General features: G+C 38.9%; 1 protein-coding gene across 2 annotated transcripts in view; it reads left to right on the forward strand.

Moving 5' to 3' along the window:
* The window catches only part of deptor (DEP domain containing MTOR-interacting protein), a 50796-nt gene extending 38349 nt beyond the window's left edge, over positions 1-12447 (forward strand). For both annotated transcript variants that reach the window (XM_040012700.1, XM_040012701.1), the window contains exons 7-11: positions 204-386; positions 1092-1244; positions 4433-4503; positions 4855-4959; positions 8746-12447. In XM_040012700.1, the coding sequence (XP_039868634.1) occupies positions 204-386; positions 1092-1244; positions 4433-4503; positions 4855-4959; positions 8746-8868 (635 nt within the window). In that variant the 3' untranslated portion in view covers positions 8869-12447. The remainder of the gene's footprint in view (positions 1-203; positions 387-1091; positions 1245-4432; positions 4504-4854; positions 4960-8745) is intronic.
* Positions 12448-26397: the final 13950 nt, after the last annotated feature.

Here is a 26397-nt window from a genome sequence, read left to right on the forward strand (position 1 = left end):
TAAAAATGTACTCATATCTCATCTTATCAGCACAGCGAAAATAAGTGAGGTCAGTGCTCTCAGTGGTCATCGTGTTCTAGCGCAGCTCCAGGGAAATTGTCGTTTGAGGTTCTAGATCAAGGCTCAATAGGAGTAAGATTATACATTTCAGATGCATAACAAAACGTATTTATGATCTTCATGTCCATTTTCCCTGTTATTAGTCACCAACAAGAATCACTTTGTTGATGGGCCGCTCCTCTACCAGTTCAGGATGAACTTCCGGCGACGTCGGCGACTGATTGAACTTCTTCACGAGCGAGGGCGCAGCATCCCAGAGAGCCACGACAGTCCCTTCTGTCTCCGGAAACAAAGCTCTGACGGAGGCAACACCAGCTTTCTCTCAGGTGCACACTCCATCTGACTCTCAGTAACTGTGTAAAAGCTTTGCTTCATTATTTCCTTTCATTCCAAACTGACAGATCAGCTAAATAATCTGTGTCCTCCTTTCAGTCATTTTAAAAGTAAAACATTGTTTTTTAAATCTAAACTTTTGCTGAACCCCAGCTCCTCCGTGAGAGTATTCGCAGACGTTTGGTAGAGACCTTGGGAAGTTTGTCACCTTTCATAGGAAACCTTCACTGTGTCCATGTGTTCATGAAACATTACTCTTATTAAGCAGTTTAAATATTGCCCCTGGTTATTTGATTCAGTGGCATATTTATCCAGTTTGCCTTATCTTCTGTTGACACACATACCCAAATCCACTCTCCGTAACCTGTGTCCTTGGTGGTGTCTGCCTTATAAAGATAACAGAGCAGCCCTGTTTGTGTTACTAGGCATAAGAGCAGAGCACAAAGTCTCTGTCTCACCAAAGTGGCACAAGAAATATGGCAAAACAAAGAGAAAGTTAAGCATGCACATTTAAAACTATTAAATAGTTATTAAAAGTCTAACCTACTTAGGAGGTTACACAATATATTCCAATGAGAAAAGGCTCAATATGTTGTATGAATGAAGTAAGGGGCTCTATGTAGTGCTGCTTTGCCTTCTTTCTCTTTTTTCTGGCTGTCTTTCAGACTAACAGCTCAGTTTGTGTTTCCCTGTCTCAGTGAGTCCCACAAAAGAGATAAAGGTGTCTGTCGGAGTTCGTCGCAGCAGCATGAGCAGCAGCTGTGGCAGCATCGGTTATTGCAGCAGTGGTTATTACAGCAGCAGTCCTACGCTCAGCAGCAGTCCGCCTGTCCTTTGCAACCCTAAATCTGGTATGACAACATAGATATCGAGTGTATTTTGTAATGGGCCCCACTCCCACTGAACATAAAAAAAACTATGGAGCAAGAACTATATCTTCGTTTAACTGCCAGGTTTTCTAAAGCTGTGGTTTAAAGTTGCTGCATATAGAGTTAAATGAAGTCTTCAGTAGACGGTGGCAGTTATAATAGTTTAAACTAACCTCATTACTAAATGGGAATAAGTCCAAATGATTTTAGTTGTTGTGTGTTCTTACTGACAGATTCATGTTATTTACTAATTGTAAAGTTATTTTTTAATATAGTGGCTCTACTTTGGATTTTTAAAGCGGTCATTTAGAGAAGCAAAGAACTTCTGACTTTTTCTCTTAGACAGTGGACAGCTTCAGTCTGTGTGCTGCTGCATGCAGCTCTGTCACGTGGTAAACCAGAGGTGTCAAAACCCTTTTTATGTAGTGGTGCACACAAAGCCCAGTTTGAGCTTGTGTGGATCTACAAACTGTTCCCCGTCCTTTTAGTGTAAAGAAATCCAAGCACACATTTATTCCATAAGATTTCTTAAGAAAAATAAATTAAATTTTGAAAAGAGTTTTTCCACATTGTATAAAGAAATATTACATAAATAAATAAAAAATCAGCACAGGTCCCCTGACGTAAACTTTAATGACTAAATGCTTAAAATGACAGAAAAGGTTGTTGTGCTGTTGTTTTAACCAGTGACTCAATGTAACAAAAAAGAGAAACATTTCTATTGTAAATGCTTAAAAATGGGAACTTTTCTGTTCTTTAATGTAACACTTAAAACAAAACACTGTTATCTGGTGCTTAGTTAGTTTGTTGCAATAAGCCAGGTCATGGGTGATGTCTGGGGGCCAGGCCAGCTGTATGTTTGACACTCCTGTGGTAAAAAAACAAAAAAACAGAAAGAGAGCTGTTTGTGTAGCAGGAACACAAGACCTCCACTGCACAGCAGGTTTCTCACTAGATATTTTACTTTGTGTTTTTTGAAATTAAAGTTACTAAATTAGGCTTCAGACTTGCTCAGTTGGAAAGAAGGAAACGAAGCGTGAGAATCAGCTGCCGTCAGTGAGAGAGGCGTCAGATGGACTAGTTGAAATCCTATATAATTTAAAGTGACAAATATCCATATTACAAACTTGAAAACGAAACACATAGAAGACTCACAACAGGTCATATAACAGACTACTTAACCCACATTTATTCTATCGCAAACTGTGAATTAGCTTGTTTTTCTGTGGGAAGACATGCTGAAGAAAAATCCTAATGAGCGCACATTTACTTCAGTGGAAAGCAGATATACACTGCTTAAAGGAAAGTGACAATCATACCTGTCATTTGGAAATGAACGGCTTTGAATTCTCTGTGCAGATTTGAAAACTTGGCAGTGACGCCCTTGAGCCGTGTGTGTGTTTCTGAGTGTTTTATTTTGGCTACTTTGAGGTGTCCTCTGATGTGTTTGATTCAAGCAGAGTCCTCGACAAGAGTCTCTTTGTGCCAGCAGCCCCCCCTTTTACATTAGCACTTGCTCATGGTGCACAATGAGCAGGAAGAGGAAGGCGCACACACACACACACACACACACACACACACACACACACACACACACACACACACACACACACACACACACACACACACAGAGTAAGAGTATTTCTCTTTTGCTTCACATACGAGGAGGAAGAAACTCCATATAAGATGAATGGGGTGCGCTTTGACCAGTGTTTTGTTTCTATAAAGTCACACCATTAAAAAAGGTTATGTCATCGTGACACAAAGGGGGCAGATAACAGAATGTTAAGAGAAATTGTCCTGTATATCTGATCAGATTGGAATTCCACAGAGAGATTATGAAAATTTCCAGCTCTAGAGGATTAGCGGTCCTTTGCACTTCACTTCCTCTTCTTTATCAGATTACAGTTAAGTGTCGCGATGTAGACCATAAGTGATTTGTCAAGCACGGGCCACTGGCTTTCTAAGAAATGCCCTTGCATTTTTTGCTTTTAGATTTTTGAGAGTTATTCAGTGATCTTTGCGGCACATATCGAGTTGATTTATAGTTTGTTATTAAATACTAAGCACCTGTTGAAATCTGAACTCAATGTGCACACAAAGGCTGAAAGCTGCTTACTTATTTGTATTTTTCTACTTTACAGAAGCTATAGACATAAGAGTTTGTTAGACCCTCCAATTCTCCAGTGGTAAAGGAGATCTGGCTATTCTTAAAAGCCTATCAGCTAAACATATGCAGCCCTATGATAGGTCCTATTATAGGAGATGAGGAACTGAAACACCACCCTGCATAAGAAAACTTAAAACATAGAGACAGAAAACCATTCGCACTCACATTCACATGGATATAAACTAGAAAAAAGCAAAAGGAGTGAGGCATGAATATCTGTCTGGACTTAATCTTCAATAAAAAAGCTTTCAAAACTGGAACAAACAACTTTGGTTTGGCCAGTCAGGGCTTCTTTGACTGAGACACCATATTGATAAAATATTTAAGAAGATGATATGGAAAAGGTCAATGGACCTGACCTAAAGGAAGGAAAACAACAAAGTGAAGGAAATGTCCAATAGATGAGTGGGAACATTAGTTTAATGTCCTGGAGAGGCTTTAGTTGGAAAACTATGGTCAGACGCTTCATACTTATGGCCATTACATCGCATAAAGCAGCTATAGCTTCATTCACAGACTCATCATAAATGCTCATAAAGCATAGCAGTCAGTAATAATGCGATCACCAAGCCTAAGAAAAGTTGTTAAATAAAGAGCATTGTCTAAAGAGCATTGAAAGATCTTATTTATTTTAACTTTTTTATCTCACCTTTTGCTCTCCAATTTCTTTTCATTTTTCCTCCTTAAAATGAGGACATTTCCAATTAATTTAATCTAATTAATTAATAAGACACAAAAGTCTTTTGGATCCTTGTGGAGAGTCATGTCGTTGTGAGTACTGGTAAGGGGAAGTTGGACTAGAGGAAGGAAAGCTATACTGTTTCAGGAAGCAGGGTGCCTCAAAGGCATTATTAGCATGTGACCAACACTCATAGTTTCTACACACACACGTACATTTTTAACCAAAAATAGACCTCTGTTTCATGTGTGCATGCCCATGCCAGTGTGTCGTCTTATTGCTGTAACATTGTGTGTTGTGTTGATGTGTCTTTCTCAACAGTCCTGAAGAGACAAGTGAGCCCAGAGGAGCTGCAGAGACCAGGAGGACCTTTTATAAAGAAGACATTCACTGTAGGACACACACAGACACACACTCGCACACAGAGAGCTGAGGTCTGACGGAGACTATTTGAGCAATCACACACGTCCTCACACACACACAGACACACGCGAATATATGTGAAAGGTCCCATGATTCATGGGCGTATGCAGACAGCACACATACATCCCTCCCTATTCTTTTTCTAAGTTAAGTGTGATCACCAAAGAGTCTCAGCTGAGCATCACACGACAAAAATCCAAAGTATAATGTGCAAACAGTACTTTAAAGTACATTATTTCACCATCTAAAGTCTAAACGCTGAGCACGGGATTGAAAAGAAGTGAGATATTCTGCGTCTCATCTGCTGCTGTTGTCCTCAGATTATAGGCGATGCTGTGGGCTGGGGGTTTGTGGTGCGAGGAAGCAAACCCTGTCACATCCAGGCTGTGGATCCAGGTGGACCTGCTGCCGCTGCTGGCATGAAGGTAAGACTGGTAGAAATGTGTGAACTCCTGAAAGAATGATGAACCCCTGCAGGCTTCTGTCATCAGATGAAATGAAGAGAAGAACAATAGAAAACAATAGATGTACTACACACACTTCTTAGTGAAATCTGAGACTTAAACTTGCTTTTTGCTGTGGATTTTGATTTCAAGAGGGCAGCTCCTTTAAGTCTGTAGACTGTCGGAGAAGAATTTAAATGTCAAACAAGAGTTTAAGGATTCTTTTTGTAGCTTCAGCCCACAGGAGGAGGATGCTAGGGTGGGAGGAAAGAGTGGCACAAATGTGCTGTAGTAGGGGTGGGGAAAAAATCAAGGAGTATGAAAGGATAATGATAGCTGTGCTGCTACAGCTGCCATGAAGGTATGTCAACAGAATGGCAGCAAGGAATCCTGGGAATGCAGAGCACAGCAACTTTACCACAACATGGAGAGCGGGGACAGAGTGCAATGACTGAAAAAATTGTAGAAGGAGCCTGAAAAACGAGAAATTAATTATTGATAGCGTGCTACTCATGTAGGGTGGTCACCGATGGAAGCAAAAGGGCTTTCTTGTGTACATATCACTTTCCATATCCTTTAGTACACATCATTTAGTTGTTCTGTTACAGGGATGGTTTCTTTTAATTAAAGGAGAAAATGTGTGCAACTGACTGAAAGAAAGGATGGTTGCCATAGCGAAGACACATGAGCTGAAGATGAAAACTGGAAGAGGAGGAAGTAGGTAGAGGAGATGAGTTTGAGTATTAGCACTAAAAGAGGAAACAGCCTCTGGAAATAATATCACTTCTGCTCTGGTGACTGATTATTACCATAGAAACATGCACCGGGTTCAAGTCAGTCATAAAGGTGTCGTCGCTCAGAGAGCGTTTCACGTGTGTTAAACTTATTTTGGACTTAATTGGGACAAAATATGAAGACCTCATGTGGAAGCTGTTTTAATTGTGCACCATTTTTATTAAACATTTAACATGGTCTGTTTGTGTTGAGCATCTTTTATACCCATTAAGCCAATAAATACCATGCCAAAAACCAGATTATTACATTAGCTTTATCTGATTTCCATCGTGTCAGGTTCGTACATTAAGTTCCTCGTGTGCAGCGGTGTGTGCAGCATCGTCATCAGTTTATTTGTGTGGAGTTAATCGCACTCCTCGCGTTTCCTCGGAGGTTCCACCTCACCTGAGTGTTTTTATTACTGTTTAATGAAAGAAGATCGCAGTCCTGAGAGGGGCGTCATGTTGTCAGGTGTTGAAACTACAGTCCAGGCAGAAGGCCAAAAAAACGACAAGTCATTGTCAGATTACAGCCGAGTCGTTTCACACACCTTTTAACCTGTTGCATCTTTTCCTGTTTCTGTCATTTCACTTTGTGAGAGGGGTTTTAACCATCTCAGCACAGGGAAACATTTCGTCCAGCTAGGGTCCAGCCAAGATTAACAACCCTGCAGCCCGAGAGAAGGAATGTTTGGATAGGGGAGAAAGAGGAGGGATAAGATGGGGAGTAGTTTAAAGATAGTTAAAAATACTGGAAGGAAAGGTAGAATAGAGAGATGAATTAAGGGAACCAAAGATAAAGATGAGATGGCCAAATGAAGAAGAATGAAGAAGACTGCTTTGGCTCTGAAAATAGTGCAGTATAGCCCGTAGAGATCTGGGTGTGATTACAGTGAGGGTCTTAAATTCCTCTGCTACATAGGATTAGCAGCCTGGCGTTTTTTTCCCCCTCTTCTTCATCACACTTAATCTCTCTTTCCTCTTATTTCCTTTGCCTATTTTGAGCTTTCTAGCACGGAAACATTTAGGAGTGCTGGAAAAACACTGAGCAACGATTGCCGTGAGAATATTCCTAGTGGCCTCTCTCTGCATATGTTCACTTTTCTGTGTAACAGGAAAGTTTAGGTAGCTGTTCACTCCAAGAAATTTTCTACATGCATAATGTTTCCTGTATGCACAGTCAATAAACTATCTGTTAGAGGGTTTTTTTTCTTCAATCTTTCCTCGGCTGTCTGCACGTGGTTGATTTATGGGCTATTAAAATATCAGAATAATGAGGTGCTTTTGTTCTTAATCGATCTTTTTTGGCATCGTGAAGAGAAAAAAAACAACTTTTAGGGGCCAGTAAAGCAGGCAGTGCTTATGTTTGTGAGTATGTGGTTTAAAAGTTTGCAAAAAACACAGCAGCAGGATCATGTTGCAAGAACGGCAGCTAGAAGGCAGTTTTGAAAAGACGCCTTATTTTTATCTGCAGCTGCAGAAGTGGTTAAACGATAACATAGGGGGCATTCAGGCGTGACAGGAGTGGTTTGGAGTGAGGCAATCATGTTGTACCTCTTGTTATTCAAACTCAGTTATATTTTTTACATCAGTGAGCTCACAGTTTTGAGCTATGACTGTGCTCTGTGCTCACTGACACCTGTGTTAGGTTACATGTGTTGACACTGAAACTTGTGCTGATAAAAAAAAAAGACAACCCAGAAGCATTTGCACTCTTGCATGTTAAAGTGAAGGACGGCCAAATGCTCCTTTGTATAATTGTTCATAGACTGTATATAAAAGATGGCCACCTATTGCTTTGAATGCTCACAACTTAAAGCTTCCAAGTTTTTTTTTTAGGTTGTTTTTGTGTTTTAAAATAAGCCTTAAACTTATTCAGATGAGAGTGTAGGGGATTTATTAGCTTTTGCTGGGGCAGGTTATTAATAACATGTGTCTTTAATTTACTGTTATAATTTTGACGAAAGAACAGACTTACTAGCTGTAGACACTTTTTTGTCTATTAATATAAGTGAACATTTAACAAGACCAAAGGGCACTCACACTATCCCCTCAGTGATGTGCTTTCCCAACTTAAAGCCCAAAGACCTGTAAGGCAGGAGTAAGGCAGCTTTAGTTTGTACTTATAAGCTTTGACCGCAGAGCTTTACAGATGAAAACTTGATACAGAGAGAAGCACAGTTTGGATAAAGTATAGCAGGCTGTCTTTCATTGCAGCAAATGTAGATTTCGGCTTTGTAGAATGAAATTCAAATTCTTCTGTAGGCCTGATGGCTTTTTGTAAAACTTTGCAATGTGGGCCACGACTAAGGGTATAATTTCCCTGTAATTAAAAGGAATTTCAATGTACTTTATTTGAAATTACAATATAATTATATTTGCTTACAAGCCCTTAAAGATAAATACACCTGTATTATATAACAAGTCAGGTTTTTATAGGAAACAAAGAAATAACTATACTGTGAGTAATTGTAGGTAATGTATGAGTAACTTTCATTGTAAGTACTCTGTACTTTTCAGCGTGTGGGTTGTATTATGAAGTAGGACAATGAATTTCTCCATTTTCAGATCACATAGGGCTGCAAATTTTGATGGGATCTATTTATTCTTGTAAGTTGGTAAGAGAGAACAGTCCTCATCACATTTATGTTGATAAAATAAAAATACAGTTGAATAATAGCACATCAATACTCAAAATTGCTCATCAAAATTACTCACACATTACTTACGTATGGTATAATTGTTTCCTGTAAAAACCTGACTTGTTAACTCCTTATTTATGTGTGTCTACCGTTATGTATTTGTAGGTAAATATAATTAATTCGTAATTTCAAATCAAATAGTTGTGCCCTTATTTGCAGGCTGTATTGTAAATATCTGGGGAGTTTTTTGCAGCTATAATTAAATATATCGCTATCTGCCTCTTTTCTTTTTTCTCTATGAGTGGCATTAAAGGTGATCAAGCATGTCTCCTGTTTCTGTCAACTTTCTCCAGGTGTGTCAGTTCGTGGTGGCGGTGAACGGATTGAACGTCCTCTGTCACGACTACCGAACCGTCAGCAACCTGATCCTGACCGGTCCGCGGACGATTGTCATGGAAGTGATGGAGGAGGTGTAAGCATTAAAGAGAGCTCCAAGAGGAAACCTCTCAGAAGAGTAATGCAGGAAAAAATGTGGGGACTGAAGTAGTACTTAACCTCAAAACCCCATCGAGAGCGAAACACTGAAGACTTGAAACCACGTCTCACTAGCTCTGTTCCAGCATTGTTTGAACAAGGTGGATAACCAAGAAACTGTGTGTGTGCTTAAAAATGAGGCTATTGTAGTCAAGCAAACGAGTCAATATTTGGAGAAACTAGGTTGTTTTGGATTTTTTTCCTTTGGTTTCGTGGTGTGCGCACTCACACACTGACACACAGAACCAAAACAGAGACCACGGAAGAGCTTGGAGTCAGAAAACTCACCCTGGAGAGTGTGTTCAAAGGATGTGAGAAGATGTGAAATTAAGTTTTGCCATTATAACTCGTGGATCAGAGAGTAGAAAGCTGAAAATGAGGACGAATATTTCATGGCGCCATGAAAGCAACCTCTACTCCAGTGAGCTGTTCCTGGTGGCTCAACACTGCCCTCTGCTGAGAAGGACAGGAAGACACACTTCACACTGCTACTACAAGTAATTTCAGGGTTTTCAAGGGTGCCATAATGGAACCATTATGTTCAACGGGAAAAGACAAACACCTGCCGTCGCCATGTGGAAAATGTAAAATACCAACTTAATCGATGTTGAGGTAGATTTTTTCCTAGCTGCTAAGAATGTTATAAAGGCGATAAACTTACATGCTACATTAATAAGCACATTGTATATAGAAAAGCAATTAAAGACTTACAGACACAAAGTTTAGAAGTCCGGCTTTAGAAAACCTGTCTCCCATTAAACCTTGTAACCTATTTTGATTACCCGTGACAGCTCTCTGTTAGGCACTTTAACCTTATATGCAGCCTAGAAAATAGACAGTGACCGACAATATCACTGTCTGTAGTTTTTTTTAAAAGAATTCGGAGGTTTCTGTTATACTTGCCTTTGAGATGTGGACACAAGATGTGTTACATACCATTAAGAATTGCCAAAAGAGGGAATACTAAAAATAAAAATGACTCTAATTGGAGTCATACCAACCAGCCTTAATGTAAACTTAGAGAACATTTGATTGACCTTTTAACTTTTATATATCATTTGATGTTTGATGTATAATAACGATAAGAAGAAAACAACCAAAGCACTTGGTTGACTGAAGCGTCCTTTTTGGGGGGAATTTGATTCAATCAGACTTCCCTAATTTGAAACTAATGTGGAAGAATGACTTCCTCCACCCTTCCCCCACATCCTTTTCTCCTTTATTATCTGTACATGCGGAGCAGTTACACATCAAGCACCATATCGTGTATGCGCTAAAGAGTTTTCAGACAGATGAGAAAAGATGTATATGTACAGAAATTTAATGTATGATGGCCTTGTCTGATTTTTGTCTCCAGTAGCAGATAAATGAGCGACACGCCTGAATATTCAATCATTTTAAATAAAGGGAGCAGTTTTCCTCAGAATCAAAGAACATTTTGTTCATTTTGGGGACTTTTTTCCAGCTTTTTCTGAAGATTTCATTTTAACTTTTTCATAAGTTTGAGTCAGTAAGTTAAAATTTTGAGATACCTAACTTGAATTTTGAGATAATAAGACAGATTTTTGACTTACGGATGACACTTTTTAATTCTCTCGTAGTAGTGGAAACAAGCTTTTGACCCTACAGGTTTTACTCAGAGCGAAAAATAGCTTCATTTTTCAAAATTAGTTTTCAAACTGAGAGAAATAAGAGTTGGGCTCTAATGAAGGCTCTGTGCCAAAACACTTTGGTCGTATTCCTACTGTGATGTAAACCAGTAAACATGTGAAACGTGAGTAAAGTATCCACTGTTTATGATGCTATCTTTCTCTTTTTTAATAACGTTGCTTTGGAATTCTTTCTTTAGATTTCAGGTTTATCGCTTCACTGCTTCAATGGGAAAAAGGTAAATAAGAGAATTGTTTCTAATGAATCTTTAAATCCTTGAATCAGCTTGATGTAGCTCGAAGCTAAGTGGATTAGATCAGGCTTGAATTATAGCCTCTAAATAATATGAGGATCCCGCGTATGTTACTACTGTGCCATCTTGTGTTTATACATACTAGCATGAATTTAGAAAAAACAGAGCATGGATAAGTGATACTCATATCGTTCATACACTATGTGTCTGTAGTCCTGAGCAGCACTTGTTCCTTGTTTTGTCTTAGACTAAACTATATTCCATGTCTGGAGGAGGAAATTATTACTGCAAAAAAACACAGATGCAGAAATGTAAACTTTGTTTTCAACCACAGTATATTCACAGTTGTTACAGCCAAACTGTAGAGTTAATATGTCCTAGTGAACTACCTCCAAATATGTCCTGTGTAATTAATTCAGTCGACTATTCATTGATTTATCTTAATGTGCTTGGATGTAGTAGGCAGTCAAATAATGTAAATATGTGCTTGTTTAGCTTTATCTCCTAATCTAAAGCCCACTCCTTCATCTGATTTATCTGGCAAATCATTTCAGGTACAACAGCAGATTTTAGGCCTAACTCATTCAATGATCTAAACAGCTGGAATATGTTGTTGCCGAATATGTCCTCCTCAGATTTACAGAATTTTGCCTCAAAATCTGTAATCTGCTCACGTTGTTACATGGATAATGCCATATATTGTACTGTTAATGTATCGTATTAATGTTCTCCAAAACGCTTTCAAGTAGTTGCACTTTGCTTTTACCCTGCAACCGTACAATATGTTTATTAGAAAGAAATCTCAAAGCACAAAATAATTTCTTCTCTGGGTTTTCATTAGTCTGATGTAGCGATTTCATTAATCTTTAATGTTAATATCTACACTTGGTATGGATTCAATTTTTCTGTTTTCTCTCATTAAAATTCATCTATATGCAGTTTGTAACTTAGTAATTCTTCTTTTGTGCATCTGGAAAGTGATCTGTGATTTTCTTCTGTAGATAATGTTTGATGCAGTTTCATTGGACAGAAGCAGATGACAGTTTGATTTGGAGGAGAAGAAAGTTTCAAGAGTGTTAAATCTTGAAGGGGTTGTGCCAGGTTGGCTTATATGAGTTTGCTGACTGTTAACCGAAAGCGTTTGCCTTAAGACCTGAGTTTGCTGCCAATAACAGATGGTGGTCACTTTGTTCCTCCTCTTTTCCCCCCTCTCATTCTCTTCTCTGTTCAGTCATTTGCAACTTTGCAAGGTGGTTGCTCCAAGTCACCACAGCTTCAGTTTTAGTGACAATCAGTGTTGTATAGATAACAAATGCACAGTCATTTGATCTGACAGAACGTACATCACCGCTGTCTTCGTTTTTGTGCCGTTGCCGGTTCTATACTTCAACTTTAATGTGTAATAAGATCAATGGGGATTCTTGGCTATGAGAGGTTACACATTTTCAGCACAGCTGTTTGTTCTTTTTTTCTGCTATCCGAGATTGAATGTTTGTTATCAGAACAACAAAAGCTGACAGTAGCAGTCTGTTTTTCACAAAAAAAGCTAAATCTCATTGTAAGTTCGAATGTATTAAAGAGCTGATCAAGTGTCAAATAAATAAACTGATTTCACAAATTCATTGTGCTTGTGGTTTCATCCTCAGGACTGTCTGAACCTCTTCATGCACTTAGTATGACTAAATTTCACCTTTTTGATAAGGATAAAGATAGTTATTTTAAAATATATAAATTAAAGTTGAAAATAAAATAACTATAAATTAAAGTTGAAAATAAAATAACAAATAACTATTGTGTATAAAATAAATATATATATACACAATAACAGCAGCTGTACAAGTAATTACATTCTGTATTTCTTTGTCACACTTCGCCTGGTTTTCCTTCATACCTCAGATGTATCAGTCGTACAATGATCACCAATTTTTTTCCCTGGAGTCAGCACACACAATGCCCTATTGCAGTACATGGTTCCCAACCTTTCTGTGTAAACAGTTAAAGAAAGAAATACTGAAGAAAGTGTTTGTTTTGGCTAAAATAATAAATACAAAAAAGCCTTTAGGTTCGGTCTTTTATCAGTTTGGTCAAATTTGTCAATACCACCCATCTGATGAAGGTTTAGTACAAATGTTTTCTGAGACTGGGACGTCTACATGGTAGATCAACATCGACGTTTGTTTGCTACCTTCAAAAGGTGCAATGTTTACAATACAATACCTGAAGTTATCTCTTGACTGTCACTGGCAAATACACGCTTAGAAGTGATGTGTTGAAACTGACACATCATGTGTTAGATTTTAACACATGTGCTGTATCTGCTCAGGGACAACACATGATGTGTCAATTTTAACACAAAATAATGTGTCTGCTCCTTTAACACATCTTCTGTTAAAGTAAGTCCACACACAGATGTGTTATTTTGACACAAAGATGTGTTAAAATGTGTTTTGTTAGTAAAACATGTAAATCTTATTTTTTTTAAGAAATGAGAAAAGGATGTGTGTATATATAGTATACATTTATTGATCCATTTTATACTTGGCACATTATTATTTATTACAAACAGAATAAACGACAGTTTTCAGAATCTTTTAAATTAAAATCTATTAAAGTCAATTTTAACCAAGCCTATATTACTAAATTTATATGTCAAAACAATTTCTATTTGACAGACTCGAACAAAATTAATATGTGACTAACATTCTAGCTCTATAGATTATTAAAACGTCAAAAGAAAAACCTTTGAAATAGTGCAATTATCATATATATTCTGAAATAATCATGTCCAGACAATACATGAATGCAGTTTATTTTAAAGGTAACAGTTGTCATCGTCAACAAATTGTCAACATTCAACAAATATGCAGTTGTGTGCAAACAAAAAAACATTTACATTTCACCGAATATAACATCCTTGGGTTCAAATACAACTTAATGGTATCAAAGCTTGTCATTACATATATATATATATATATATATATATATATATATATATATATATATATATATATATATATATATATATATGTGAAGGCGATAAAGTGATACACATGTTGAACCTGATCCACAGCACACGTCAGTCCATCATTCAGAGGAATAATCTGGACTGAAACTGTCGGACCTCTTTGTAGTGTATGCCAGAGGTGGGACCAAGTCATTGTTTTGCAAGTCAAGACTTACTCAAGTAAGTCTCAAGTCTTTATCCTCAAGTCACAAGTCAAGTCTCAAGTAATGTCAGGCAAGTCAGAGTCGAGTCTCAAGTCACTGGTGTAAAAGTCAGAGTAAAGTCACAAGTCTGAAATTTTGAATTTCAAGTCCTTTCGAGTCTTTAAAAAAAACGAAAAAATAATGTTGCAGTTATGCTAAATGTAAATATTAGACCATGTAATTTTTAAATCTGTGTTTTTCTCAACACATGACGAAATAGTGAATGTAGAAAATATACACAAATTGTGAAATTGCACCTCTATAAAATGCAGCTCAATTAAACTTAGCTCCTAGAATAATTTTCACCGACAGTTCTGAGATAAGCTGCATGTTATTCTTGGATGCGGTTGTAGGACCGGCTTTAAAATCGCATGACAAAAATATCATACACATTAAAAAAAACTGCATCACCAACGTAGCCTGGACAACATTTGCTAGTTAGATGAAGTCAGCTATCTCATCGTAGCATATTTATATGCATATTTATAATCATACGGTTCTTGGAGTGAGTGCATACACTCATGAAGTTTAGTAACTTCAGGTCACTGCAACAAGCCCAGGTACAGTTTACCGACGGATGGGTACAGGGCCTTGAAATGCACCGTGTAGAACGAAAGACCATCGTACGTATTGTAACGATGGTTAAGTGTTATTGTACAGTGACATGTTGGTTATCTCTGCACACTGTTGTTGTTCCTTTAAAATTCATGTTTGGTCGTGCTGCAGGAAGTAGGGAGGGTGGTATACAGGAAGGGGAGGGGGGACCTGGTTGTTCTGTGTGTATGTGTGTGCCAGGGTGGAGAGAGGTGGAGTACGAGGGCGCTCTCCCCTGAGTTAGCAACCCTCTTGCTTATGTGCCGAATAAACGGACAAACTGAGACCCAACCGTCTGGTTCTTGTGAATGTTACAGTATCATAAGTTTACCAGTCTCACAAATCGTCGTCATAAATACACATTCGTTAACCGTTTATTAATATAACCTTTGAGCTCAACGGTAATTAATTAGTAGTGGAAATAATTTCTGGTAGCATCACAGAAATGTAGCAGTGACAATAATATTGTATGTTGTAATCGCACTGGGCAATTAGTGATACAAAACAACTGTTTTATCCTGTGAATAAAAGTATATGTTTTTGTCAATGTACCATAATAACAGAAGCGAAACGCAATATTGTGTCAAGACAATTCACTATTTATGCACAATAAACAAAGGAGCATAGCGCCACAATTTCTGTTCAGCGCCAGACTTGCTTGTAACCTATATCACTAATTATGTTATGAAAATGACGTATTAACTACTACAAAACTCTGACCTTCGTGTAAATGCTTGGAGCAGACTAACCTGTGAGCTGGAGTGTTCTGGGACGTTATATTTGATCTTTGAATGGCTGCAATCCAGGCCACCCGTCGCCTCCTTGTTACTTCGGAAACATGGCTTGAACAATTTCTCTTCAACGATGTAATCCGATAACAACCGATCTCTTTACCCGTCGGCTTCCCGTGGCTCTCATGCGACCGGCTATTGCAGTTAATAATACAACAGCTTCTTGACATTTTTGTGTTTCTTTTTATCGCTGTGTAACTGATTTCAATTGAAAGCCTGCGTGCGCTAGTACCTCTTGCCACGAGTTCCCAGAATCCTTTGCGGTTTTACCCGTGAATGACGTCACATTTTCAATCTCTATATAATATGCATGTTAAATTTTATATTTGGGGTGAAATATCAAGTCTTTTCAAGTAAACCGGTTCAAGTCCAATTCAAGTCCCAGGTCATTGGTGTAAAAGTCCAAGTCAAGTCACAAGTCTTAGAACATTTTTTCAAGTCAAGTCTAAAGTCATAAAATTAATGACTCGAGTCTGACTCGAGTCCAAGTCATGTGACTCGAGTCCACACCTCTGGTGTATGCCATTGTGCATTTGACCCAGACAGCCTCCTTTCATCAGGCAGTCCTGTTCGAAGCTCATCTCACTCTAAAGAAGTAGGTTACAAGTGTGGGGACCACACAACAAACAAGGAGGTGAACAGATACAAAGCACGGCATTCAAATGAGACTAATTTAATTTTTTTACATTGCAATTTAAATGACACCAGTGGAATGATTATAACATTTATAATAAATAAGTTAGCTGAGTTTTTTTCTGGTAGCTTACACATGATTATACACCCTGCCCTCTTCTTTGTGTCAGTGTATAAAACTGGTAAATTTTAGCCCTTGCCTTGCTCCTTAGTTGACCCAAGGAAAGATTTTTCTCTTTCTGTATCAACAGAACCAGATCCTTATATACAGATTGCTGAACTGAGGAAGAAAAAAAGTATATAACAAAAAACAAACACCCAGCACGCCCCTGCGGGCGGTTTATCCTTCAAGCTCGGGTCCTCTACCAGAGGCCTGGGAGCTTGAGGGTCCTGCGCAGTATCTTAGCTGTTCCCAGGACTGCGCTCTTCTGGACAGAGATCTCCGATGTTATTCCCGGGATCTGCTGGAGCCACTCGCCTAGCTTGGGAGTCACCGCACCTAGTGCTCCGATTACCACGGGGACCACCGTTACCTTCACCCTCCACATCCTCTCGAGCTCTTCTCTGAGCCCTTGGTATTTCTCCAGCTTCTCGTGTTCCTTCTTCCTGATATTGCTGTCATTCGGAACCGCTACATCGATCACTACGGCCGTCTTCTTCTGTTTGTCTACCACCACTATGTCCGGTTGGTTAGCCACCACCATTTTGTCCGTCTGTATCTGGAAGTCCCACAGGATCTTAGCTCGGTCATTCTCCACCACCCTTGGGGGCATCTCCCATTTTGACCTCGGGACTTCCAGGTTATACTCGGCACAGATGTTCCTGTACACTATGCCGGCCACTTGGTTATGGCGTTCCATGTATGCCTTGCCTGCTAGCATCTTGCACCCTGCTGTTATGTGCTGGATTGTCTCTGGGGCATCTTTACACAGCCTGCACCTGGGGTCTTGCCTGGTGTGATAGACCCCAGCCTCTATGGATCTTGTACTCAGAGCTTGTTCTTGTGCTGCCATGATTAGTGCCTCTGTGCTGTCTTTCAGTCCAGCTTTGTCCAGCCACTGGTAGGATTTCTGGATATCAGCCACCTCCTCTATCTGCCGGTGGTACATACCGTGCAGGGGCTTGTCCTTCCATGATGGTTCCTCGTCTACCTCCTCTTTCTTGGGTTTCTGCTGCCTGAGGTATTCACTGAGCACTCGGTCAGTTGGGGCCATCTTCCCAATGTATTCTTGGATGTTCGTTGTCTCATCCTGGACTGTGGTGCTGACACTCACCAGTCCCCGGCCCCCTTCCTTCCGCTTAGCGTACAGCCTCAGTGTGCTGGACTTGGGGTGAAACCCTCCATGTATGGTAAGGAGCTTTCTTGTCTTTATGTCAGTGGCTTCTATCTCCTCCTTTGGCCAGCCTATTACCCCAGCAGGGTACCTGATCACGGGCAGGGCGTACGTGTTGATGGCCCGGATCTTGTTCTTACCATTCAGCTGACTCCTCAGGACTTGCCTGACCCTCTGCAGGTACTTGGTGGTTGCAGCCTTTCTAGCGGCCTCTTCATGGTTCCCATTTGCCTGCGGGATCCCCAGGTACTTGTAACTGTCCTCTATGTCTGCAATGTTGCCTTCTGGTAGTTCAATCCCCTCAGTTCTGACTACCTTCCCTCTCTTTGTTACCATCCGACTACACTTCTCCAGTCCGAACGACATTCCAATGTCATTGCTGTATAGCCTGGTAGTGTGGATCAGTGAATCGATGTCTCGTTCACTCTTGGCATACAGCTTGATGTCATCCATGTACAGGAGGTGGCTGACAACTGCTCCGTTCCGTAGTCGGTATCCGTAGCCAGTCTTGTTAATGATCTCACTGAGGGGGTTCAGGCCTATGCAGAACAGCAGTGGGGACAGAGCATCTCCTTGGTAGATCCCGCACTTGATGGTGACTTGTGCTATGGGCTTGGAGTTGGCCTCTAGTGTTGTACGCCACATCCCCATTGAGTTCCTGATGAAGGCTCTTAGGGTCCCATTGATCTTGTACAATTCTAGGCATTCCAGTATCCAGCTGTGGGGCATTGAGTCATAGGCCTTCTTGTAATCAATCCAGGCAGTGCACAGGTTGGTCAGTCTGGTCTTGCAGTCTCGGCTGACTGTTCTGTCTACCAGTAGCTGGTGTTTTGCGCCTCTGGTATTCTTGCCAATTCCTTTCTGTGTCCCACTCATGTATTGAGCCATGTGCCTGTTCATCTTAGCCGATATGATGCCTGACAGGAGCTTCCATGTAGTACTGAGGCAGGTTATTGGTCGGTAGTTGGAGGGGACCGGTCCCTTCTTGGGGTCCTTGGGGATCAGGATATATATATATATATATATATATATATATATATATATATACACACATATATATGTATAAATGTATAAAGGCGATAAAGTGATACATATGTTGAACCTGTGAACACAGACTCTCTACAGGATGGACACGTCAGTCCATCATTCAGAGGAAAGGTTACTTTGTCATTCTTAGCAACAATGACGTACTGCCTGGTTGCACTCTTTAGATCACCGATGCATATCACCTGGGGTTGGTGTGTTGTGGATGATGCTTCAGGATCACTGCAAAGTGATGCAATACTTGTTCCAGGCTTGGAGACAGGGAAGATAAAGATAGATTTTTAGAGAGACTAAAATAAATTCTGAATAATAATTAAATTGATTTCATCCTTGTAGTTGCTACTTGGCAAATAAATCTGATCCTGACTAATTGTTAATAACAGTTGAAACACATTTTATGACTTAGGAAACGCGAAGTGTACCTGATTTTGACTAGTCTCCCCAAGAGAGGTTTCCATCTGTGGTCCTCTGGCTGACAGGAAGATATGGAATCTATCAAAGTCCTTAATGTCTACCTCACTGTCAACGTCAATCAATTCCATGAAATCAGTGTTATACTTCAGCAACCTATCAAGCACACAGCCCTCGTGCTGAGCTTGGCTTTGAACAATGATATCTTTGTCACTGCTGACATGAAGAATTGTTTTTACAAATTTCTTTCTCATCTTTAAAAGTGGTTACAAGGACTTGGCTTGACACATGGCTAAATAGGTGAGATAACTTGAATAGTCATGACATGCAATCCTGCTGCAAAGCTGTTGTTGTTTTCTTAATAACACTGACTATTACTTGCTCAGACATAAAAAAGAAACAATATCAGAGCATGTTTCCAGCAATAAGCCTTATAAAATCATTATTTCTGTGATATGAGGTATATATAACATGAGATATATTTCATGTTAAACAATGATAAGTAATTCTAAGAGATACTTATCACAACACTGCTAACTGCTAACTTAACCCTTTAAAGCCGGTCGGAGTGGACACGCTCCATTTTGCCTAACTATTTTAAAATCCCGGTAGCACTGCAACCACGTAAGCTAGCGCAATAATTTTTTTTGCATATGAAACCAGAGGAGTTGTACTTACATCTTATGCCATCAGCTTGTCCTAGGTCACAGTTTCCTTCCACATATAGCTTTGCAAAAATTGCATAAAAAGCGCTTGCAGGAACAAAAACATAATATTCCAGAAACACAGCTGTTCGTAACACTTCCTACATCCATCAGCGTGAACTGTCGCATGTCCGCCATGACCTGGCCGAAACCGGAAGTGACGTCATTTTGCGGAAATGTAGTTTTTTACCATCAAGGCCTCATGAGCCTATACTGGTGTTTTTAAAAGTTATGTTTGACTTTATGACTGTCTGTGTCGTTTCTGGGATGCTTAGGACTCATATTGCACTGCTGGAAATAGTTTATTTTGATGCATATGCTGTTATTTTGCAAATTTGCATTATAATATTTATTTTCGTTTTTCCTGCAGTATATGAAAATTGGTGTATTTCAAAAATAAAACTATGAAGACACTCGAAATAAGTTTCCTGTGGTGGGAAACTAGTTTGTGCAACTTTTTTGTATTTACAGTTTTGAGGGATACGCCTCTTAAATTTCTCTAACTAGAAATATATGTTAAAAAAACAAAAACGATTTTCAATTTTTTTGTAGTTTATTGCACTTTTTTGCAATTTATGTAAGTACTATGCACTTAATGCATACATATTATTAAGATTTGGGCTATAATGGTTGTATTGATGTATAGCAACTTGAAATGCTCCCAAAAATGGCTCCACAGCATGTAAAAATATAATATAAGCTCTGGCGGCCTTGGTTCTATGGTAGGTCTTAAAGGGTTAAGTGTGACAACAGATGGCAGATGGGCGACAGCAAACTAAAGTTACTTAGTCTTTATTCCTATTCCGTGCTAGTAAACACATGGTCGTGGTGATAACTACATTTGCTATATTCAGAGCTAACATTTGTCATTTTACACAACTCCGCTATGGTTAAGTACTGACTTGCTCATAGGCACCACAATGACTGTCGGAGCCACTAGCTCAACTACAACACTGGTACTAAGAGCCATTTCTGAATACTGAAAACTGAATTTTAGGTAATACATAAAAATGCTGCCAAAACAGTTTAACTCTACCGAAGTATGGCACTAAAGCCAAGAACTAATACTAAAATTAAGAGAAGGATATGTTAGCTATGACTGTTACCTTAAGGTTAGCTAGGTATAGTTAAGCAGTAATTAACAACGCTTTAACTCAAAACTCCTAAATAACTCCTATATTTTATAAAAATTCAAAGCTTCACATTCTTCCAGAAAGCTGACATATTTTCAATGCATTAAGATAAACTGATAAATAATACTTACTGTAAGGTCTGACAACACACCAGGCGTTGCACCCTCCATCTTTGTTTCTTTTGTTTCAGTGGCGCGAAAAGATAGGTATGTCCTGTTGCTGGGCAGAATTTAATTCAGTTTTCAGCATGTGCATTCTTTCTTACTTCATTTTCTGCTTTCACTTCAATTTTATTGCCTTAGGTCACATGTGAAAGGTCAAAATTCAGCCTGTTTTCTGTGTGTATACTTAAGGTTATAGTACAGCCAGGGCCAGTAATTGGTATGCCATACATATTGAGAAATAAAAGATGAATCTTCTTTCAGAATTTTAGTACACCATACACACCTTGGTCCATATAACATCATAAAATAAAATAAATTTTAGGTCCTGTTGTTGTTATCTGAAAATAACACACAAAATGTGTTAAACTGTGCAACACATCAAGTGTGTTAAGCTTTTTACACATCTTTTCAAAGTTTACACATTTTCTTACACGTGTTATGTACAATTCACACAAAATGTGTTTATAGTGTAACAACACATTTTTGTTTTGCCATTTTTAATACATCCTTTCTAAGAGTGTACCATCCATATTCTAATGATTAAAACTAGATTAAACTAAGAGTAAACAGTTTAGACTACAAAAGCTAATCTGAAACAAGCAAATCTAATCTTTAATCCAACTAAACCTATTTTAGCTGCACTAACAGAGGCTACCAGCAGGGGGTAATATTATACCACACTATTCAGCATACACGTCGTCATGCTCCTGATTGTGTTTATTAATTTTTGGGGATGTTCATGGATTTCGAAAAGAAGGAAATAACTTTATTATTTGCAGAGCAATTTTTACAACTTTGTCAAATATGTGAATGCAGGGGGCGGAGACAAAGAGTATTTGGATGATTTCTACTCATTCCTCTTTCACATTTCTTATTCATCTCGCTCAATTTAAATAACATGCAAATAAAAGAGCAAAAAAACAAAACAAAAACCCAACCCCCAAACCTCTGCTCTTATTTTATTATAAGTATATAAATTTATCTGAAAGGGTTTTTTTCTGGATCCTAAGTCAGACTCATGGTATCCCATCAACAATCAATCCTTAGAACAGTCTGCAGTTTTTCTCCAGACTGAAATTTCCCATCTCTCTCTCTCTTTGCAAGTTCCGCCTCATCTGATAAAGTAAAAATGTTGGTGAGTTATTAAAAAAATGTTGCTTACACCACAGTTTTGTCATCACATAACACCCTCATTTCTAATCTGGCTAACAACTATGGCTTTTTTCACTTACCCACCCATTTATTCATCTGCACCTTTTATACACGTCCATTGATTCGCTCGGCATCCAGCCTTCACACTTCCACCATCCATTCATCTTTGCATCTAATCTTCTGACTGTGTGCCTGTTTGTCTGTGTATCTGGTCAGTAAACAGAGTGATACATACACAGGAAATTAAAAGCCATGGCACAGAAACCTAAGAACCCACTGGACTTATTTTTACTCCGGGGATGAGACAAAAAGAATGAGATCAGAGTAAGAACATTTAGAGTCGATCTGAAGCAGTCGACTTTTACAAACTGCAGTGATTGTATAAGTTTCTATTTTGGGAGAAATGTGTGGCAAACAGGAGTGATGTTTTTGGAGGGGAGGTGAACATTTTTATTGGCAGATTATGTTCTGTTCATGAGGCCTTGGAGAATAATGTGTTGACACAACGTGACGTCGATTGTGGATGCAGGATCGCAGTCGTACTGCCAAAGTTGGGAGTCCAGCTGGGGCCAACACACAAAAAAATGTATGTCCTCTGAGATCCTGAGATTAACGTATTCACTCTGTGGTATAAATTACTTTATAAGATCACATTCAGGCTTGAAAAGCCCAGTTGGTCCAATTAAAGTAACACCGGTAGACCAGAAGAGCCAAAATCGAATCATTAATACATATAAAAAAACTCTCTTGTGACAGTGACAGCATCCAAAATAGGAAAGTTAAGTAGAAATAGGAAACATATTGAAACCTGCGGGGCTGGTTTTAAAGATATTTCTTTTCAGACTGCATTTTTTATAACACTGTGTCCTTGATTATGAGTAAAAGTGATGAAAATCCTGCAAGGGCCAAAACTGGGTTTATGAAAAAATGAATTGAATGAAGTGTTGAGATTGTTTGTTGCACCAGAAGCGTTTTCTTACTTTGTTCTAGGATTTAAATGGTCAGAAATTTACTCTTTCAGTTTTTTACATATTAGGACATAAACATATGTCTAGTAGTTATCAGGATTTAAAGTTGTGTAAAAACAGCCTCAGACGAACACAACATATGATATGTTACACCCTGTCAATATTTATTTAGCAAAAACTGAACCAAAAGTAGTGTGTGAAACACCAAGTATGCACCATAATCTGGTAGTTTGTAGCACCACTGTTAGCACCAATAATGTGAAGTAATCGTTTTCTGTTTGACTTTATCAGCCTGTGAAGCAGCTATAGAGAAATATTGGCCCACTCTTTTTTACAACATTGCCTCAGTTCTTTGAGGTTTGTAGGCATTCATTTATTCACAGCCCTCTTAAGGTCACAGGATTTCAATCAGGTTTAGGACTTTAGGCCATTTCAAAACCTTGATTATTTCCTTTTTTTAGCTATTCTGTTGTAGATTTGCTTAATGACATTAACGATGATGGCAATGCGTTTGGCCTAATTGTCCTGTTGCATTAACCAGTTTCAGCCAAGCTTTAATTGTTCAACAGATGACCTCACATTTCACCCTAGAATATTTTGGTATATAGGGGAGGTTTTGATTGACTCGGTGAGTGCAAAGTGCCCAGGTCCTGTGATTTAAAAAATAAAGCCCAAATCATCACCCCTCCACCACCGTGCTGACTGTTAGTATGAGGTGTTTGGTTTTTGCCAAAGATGTCACTGTGCAGTGATTCCAAACATCTCCACTTTGGTGTCATCCCTCCAAAGGACATGGCTGCAGATGTCTTGGAGTTTGTTTAGATGCAACTTTGGAAACCTAAGCTTTGCTGACATGTTTTCTTCAGAGCGAAGAGGCTTTTTCCTGGAAGCTCTTCCATATAAGACATGCTTGTTCAGTCTCTTTCAAATTGTCAAAATGTACCGGCATGAACTTTAATATTTTACATGTTAAGTGGCCTGTAGAGGCTGAGATGTGGCTTTGCGGTATTTTGCTGTTTCTCGGGGCTTAAGTTCAGTGCTGATGTGTTTCCACTTTGGCACTGTGTTAGCACACATGAATGCTCCACAACAGCTAACTGCCAAAACTTCAGGTTTTATTTTGTTCTGTTTTTCTTAGAGGTGTTCAAACATGCCATGTGTCGTTGTTAATTTCAGGTTAAAAAACTCCTTTTAAGATTATTTGTATTGTGTCCTGATTCATATAAGGTTAAAATTTAAAGAGGTTGTACTAATTTTTCTTTTACCATGACTGTACTAATTGTACCTATGTGTATCAAGTTATTCATTGCACATTTATCACCCCTGCTTTCAATACATTAATGCATACAAAATACCTTGAAATTAAAAATATATGCAAGAATATAAAAACATCTAGTAAATAATTTATTTCCTCAAAATTAACCATAAGTATTTGCTGTGTAGTGTTTTTCTTGTATTTTTATTGTATGTTTTTTGCTTTCTGAGAGTGGAAATAATGAAGCAGAAAAATTCATTGGAATAGTTTAATTAGCTTTTTGACACAGAGCGCCAAAGAGTGTGACTACTGCCTTAATTAAATAAAGGTTATCTGTGTTATAGTGTGAGAAATAAGGAGCCTTTGAATATTACTTAGAAAGGAAAGAAAAGAGGAGAAGAAAAAAAACCCCAATGCTTCAGTGGTTGCTCAGGTTAATGAGCAGAATGGCTTTCAGGCATGACTACAGTGTTTTCAAGTGAATTGTCTCCTGTCCTCCACTTCTCTTCTCACAGGATGAGCTCAGGACAAGTCACAGCAAGCAGAACTGTTAGCTGCCTGCCAAATGCTTCTTGGGCTGTGGCTGCAAGCTCTGTGAATTTGGCTAGCTACTCTGGCAAGAAGTCACCTTTGGCTCACGCAGAATTTCCTATTTCAGACGTATTTTAACAACTTAATGGTGGAGAAGTGAAATCAATATATGTGACACTGTTTTTAATTGCTACGATTGACTATAAATACAGATTCTTTTTCTTGTGAAATTGCAACATGCAGTGTATTAATATCAGTCTGTGTTGTTTTTCCATTTCTGGAATTGGACATTCAAAGAACCTAAGCATCTGCAGCCATACTAGAAGTTCTTTTGGGCTGTTTGATGATGCACAGTGAGGATAGTGAATATCATCATTATTAACTAGCACTTAGCATGCGCTGGGACTTCACTTTATGCTAATTGCTACCATGGCTAAAGCTTTGAACTGAGGAGCTCTGGTGAATGTGCATGCAGGAGATACCTCAGCTCATAAGCACTCAAACAGCCACCTTTGCCCAGAGTTTTCAAATAAATAACTTTAAGAGTTAATGACCTCTATCTCTGAGCTGCACCATGAAGTGCTGCTTTGTGACCTTAAGAGCTGTCGGGTTAGCGGCACTGAGAATGGCAGGCTTGGTAGCAGATGACAAGATTGCTAACAACTGTGGCTAGTGGACTAATCAGTAGGCTGTGGTCACTTCTGTCTCCTGCTGCCCTCATATTAACCTGCTGCTTGTCATTAACACAGCGCTCAAGAGCAATGTGTGTGTCCGGCATTCACACGTCTGCGTGTGCGCAAGCTTGGCCTTGAATGTGTCAGCTCTATTTGAACTTGTCTTGGTGTTTAGCTTAAGCCTATAAGACTAACAAATTAGGCTCTTCTGCTGGTTTAAATGCAGCCTTGTGTGTGTGTGTGTGTGTGTGTGTGTGTGTGTGTGTGTGTGTGTGTGTGTGTGTGTGTGTGTGATACAATGAGTTGTTTTGTCTCACTGGGGTAGAGAACAAAGACCCAATGCCTCAGGTTATCTCTGCATCTTAAACATGTCAACCAGCGGGCTTCAGGTGTGTGTTTGTGTGAAATGGAAAGAGAGCACTAAGTGGAGGAAGTGGTTGTTTAAATTTGAGAATGAATGTTGTTGAAATTATGCATTGTGCGAGCGTGTGACCTGACATGCAGAATCTAATGAGCATTACTTCTTGTTGCAGCTTTTGAACTGCAAAAAGGTTGTGCTTTTATTTAGGGATGTTTTCAAGAAACCAGCTTTTTCTTCTTTCTTTCTTTTTTTGTTTTTGTTTTCGTAAAGAAGGGCGTGAGTAAATTCATGGCTCTCATACTCACTGCTGATTGATGCTACACAATGAACATTTGTCTTTCACACACGTCGAGCTTTAAACATGTGCTGATTCACACAAATGAGGGGGTTCGTGTTTCCTGGGGAAAATCCTCCACAGCACTGGAAGTGAGGTTTTCTCTGTTTGTCTAAACAACAATGGCAGCTTGCTCCTAATAATTACAGTAAGATAAAGGAACCGCGAAATACCGTGGTGTACTTTGATCAGTTTTTATTACAATACGTTGACCAGGTGTAAACAGGAGGTCTTAGACACCAGCCGAGTGACCAAAGGAATCGCCAAAAGAAAACAGC

This window comes from Simochromis diagramma, unplaced genomic scaffold (assembly GCF_900408965.1).
Source record: "Simochromis diagramma unplaced genomic scaffold, fSimDia1.1 OVJJ01000618.1, whole genome shotgun sequence".
Classification (NCBI taxonomy): Eukaryota; Metazoa; Chordata; class Actinopteri; order Cichliformes; family Cichlidae; genus Simochromis; species Simochromis diagramma.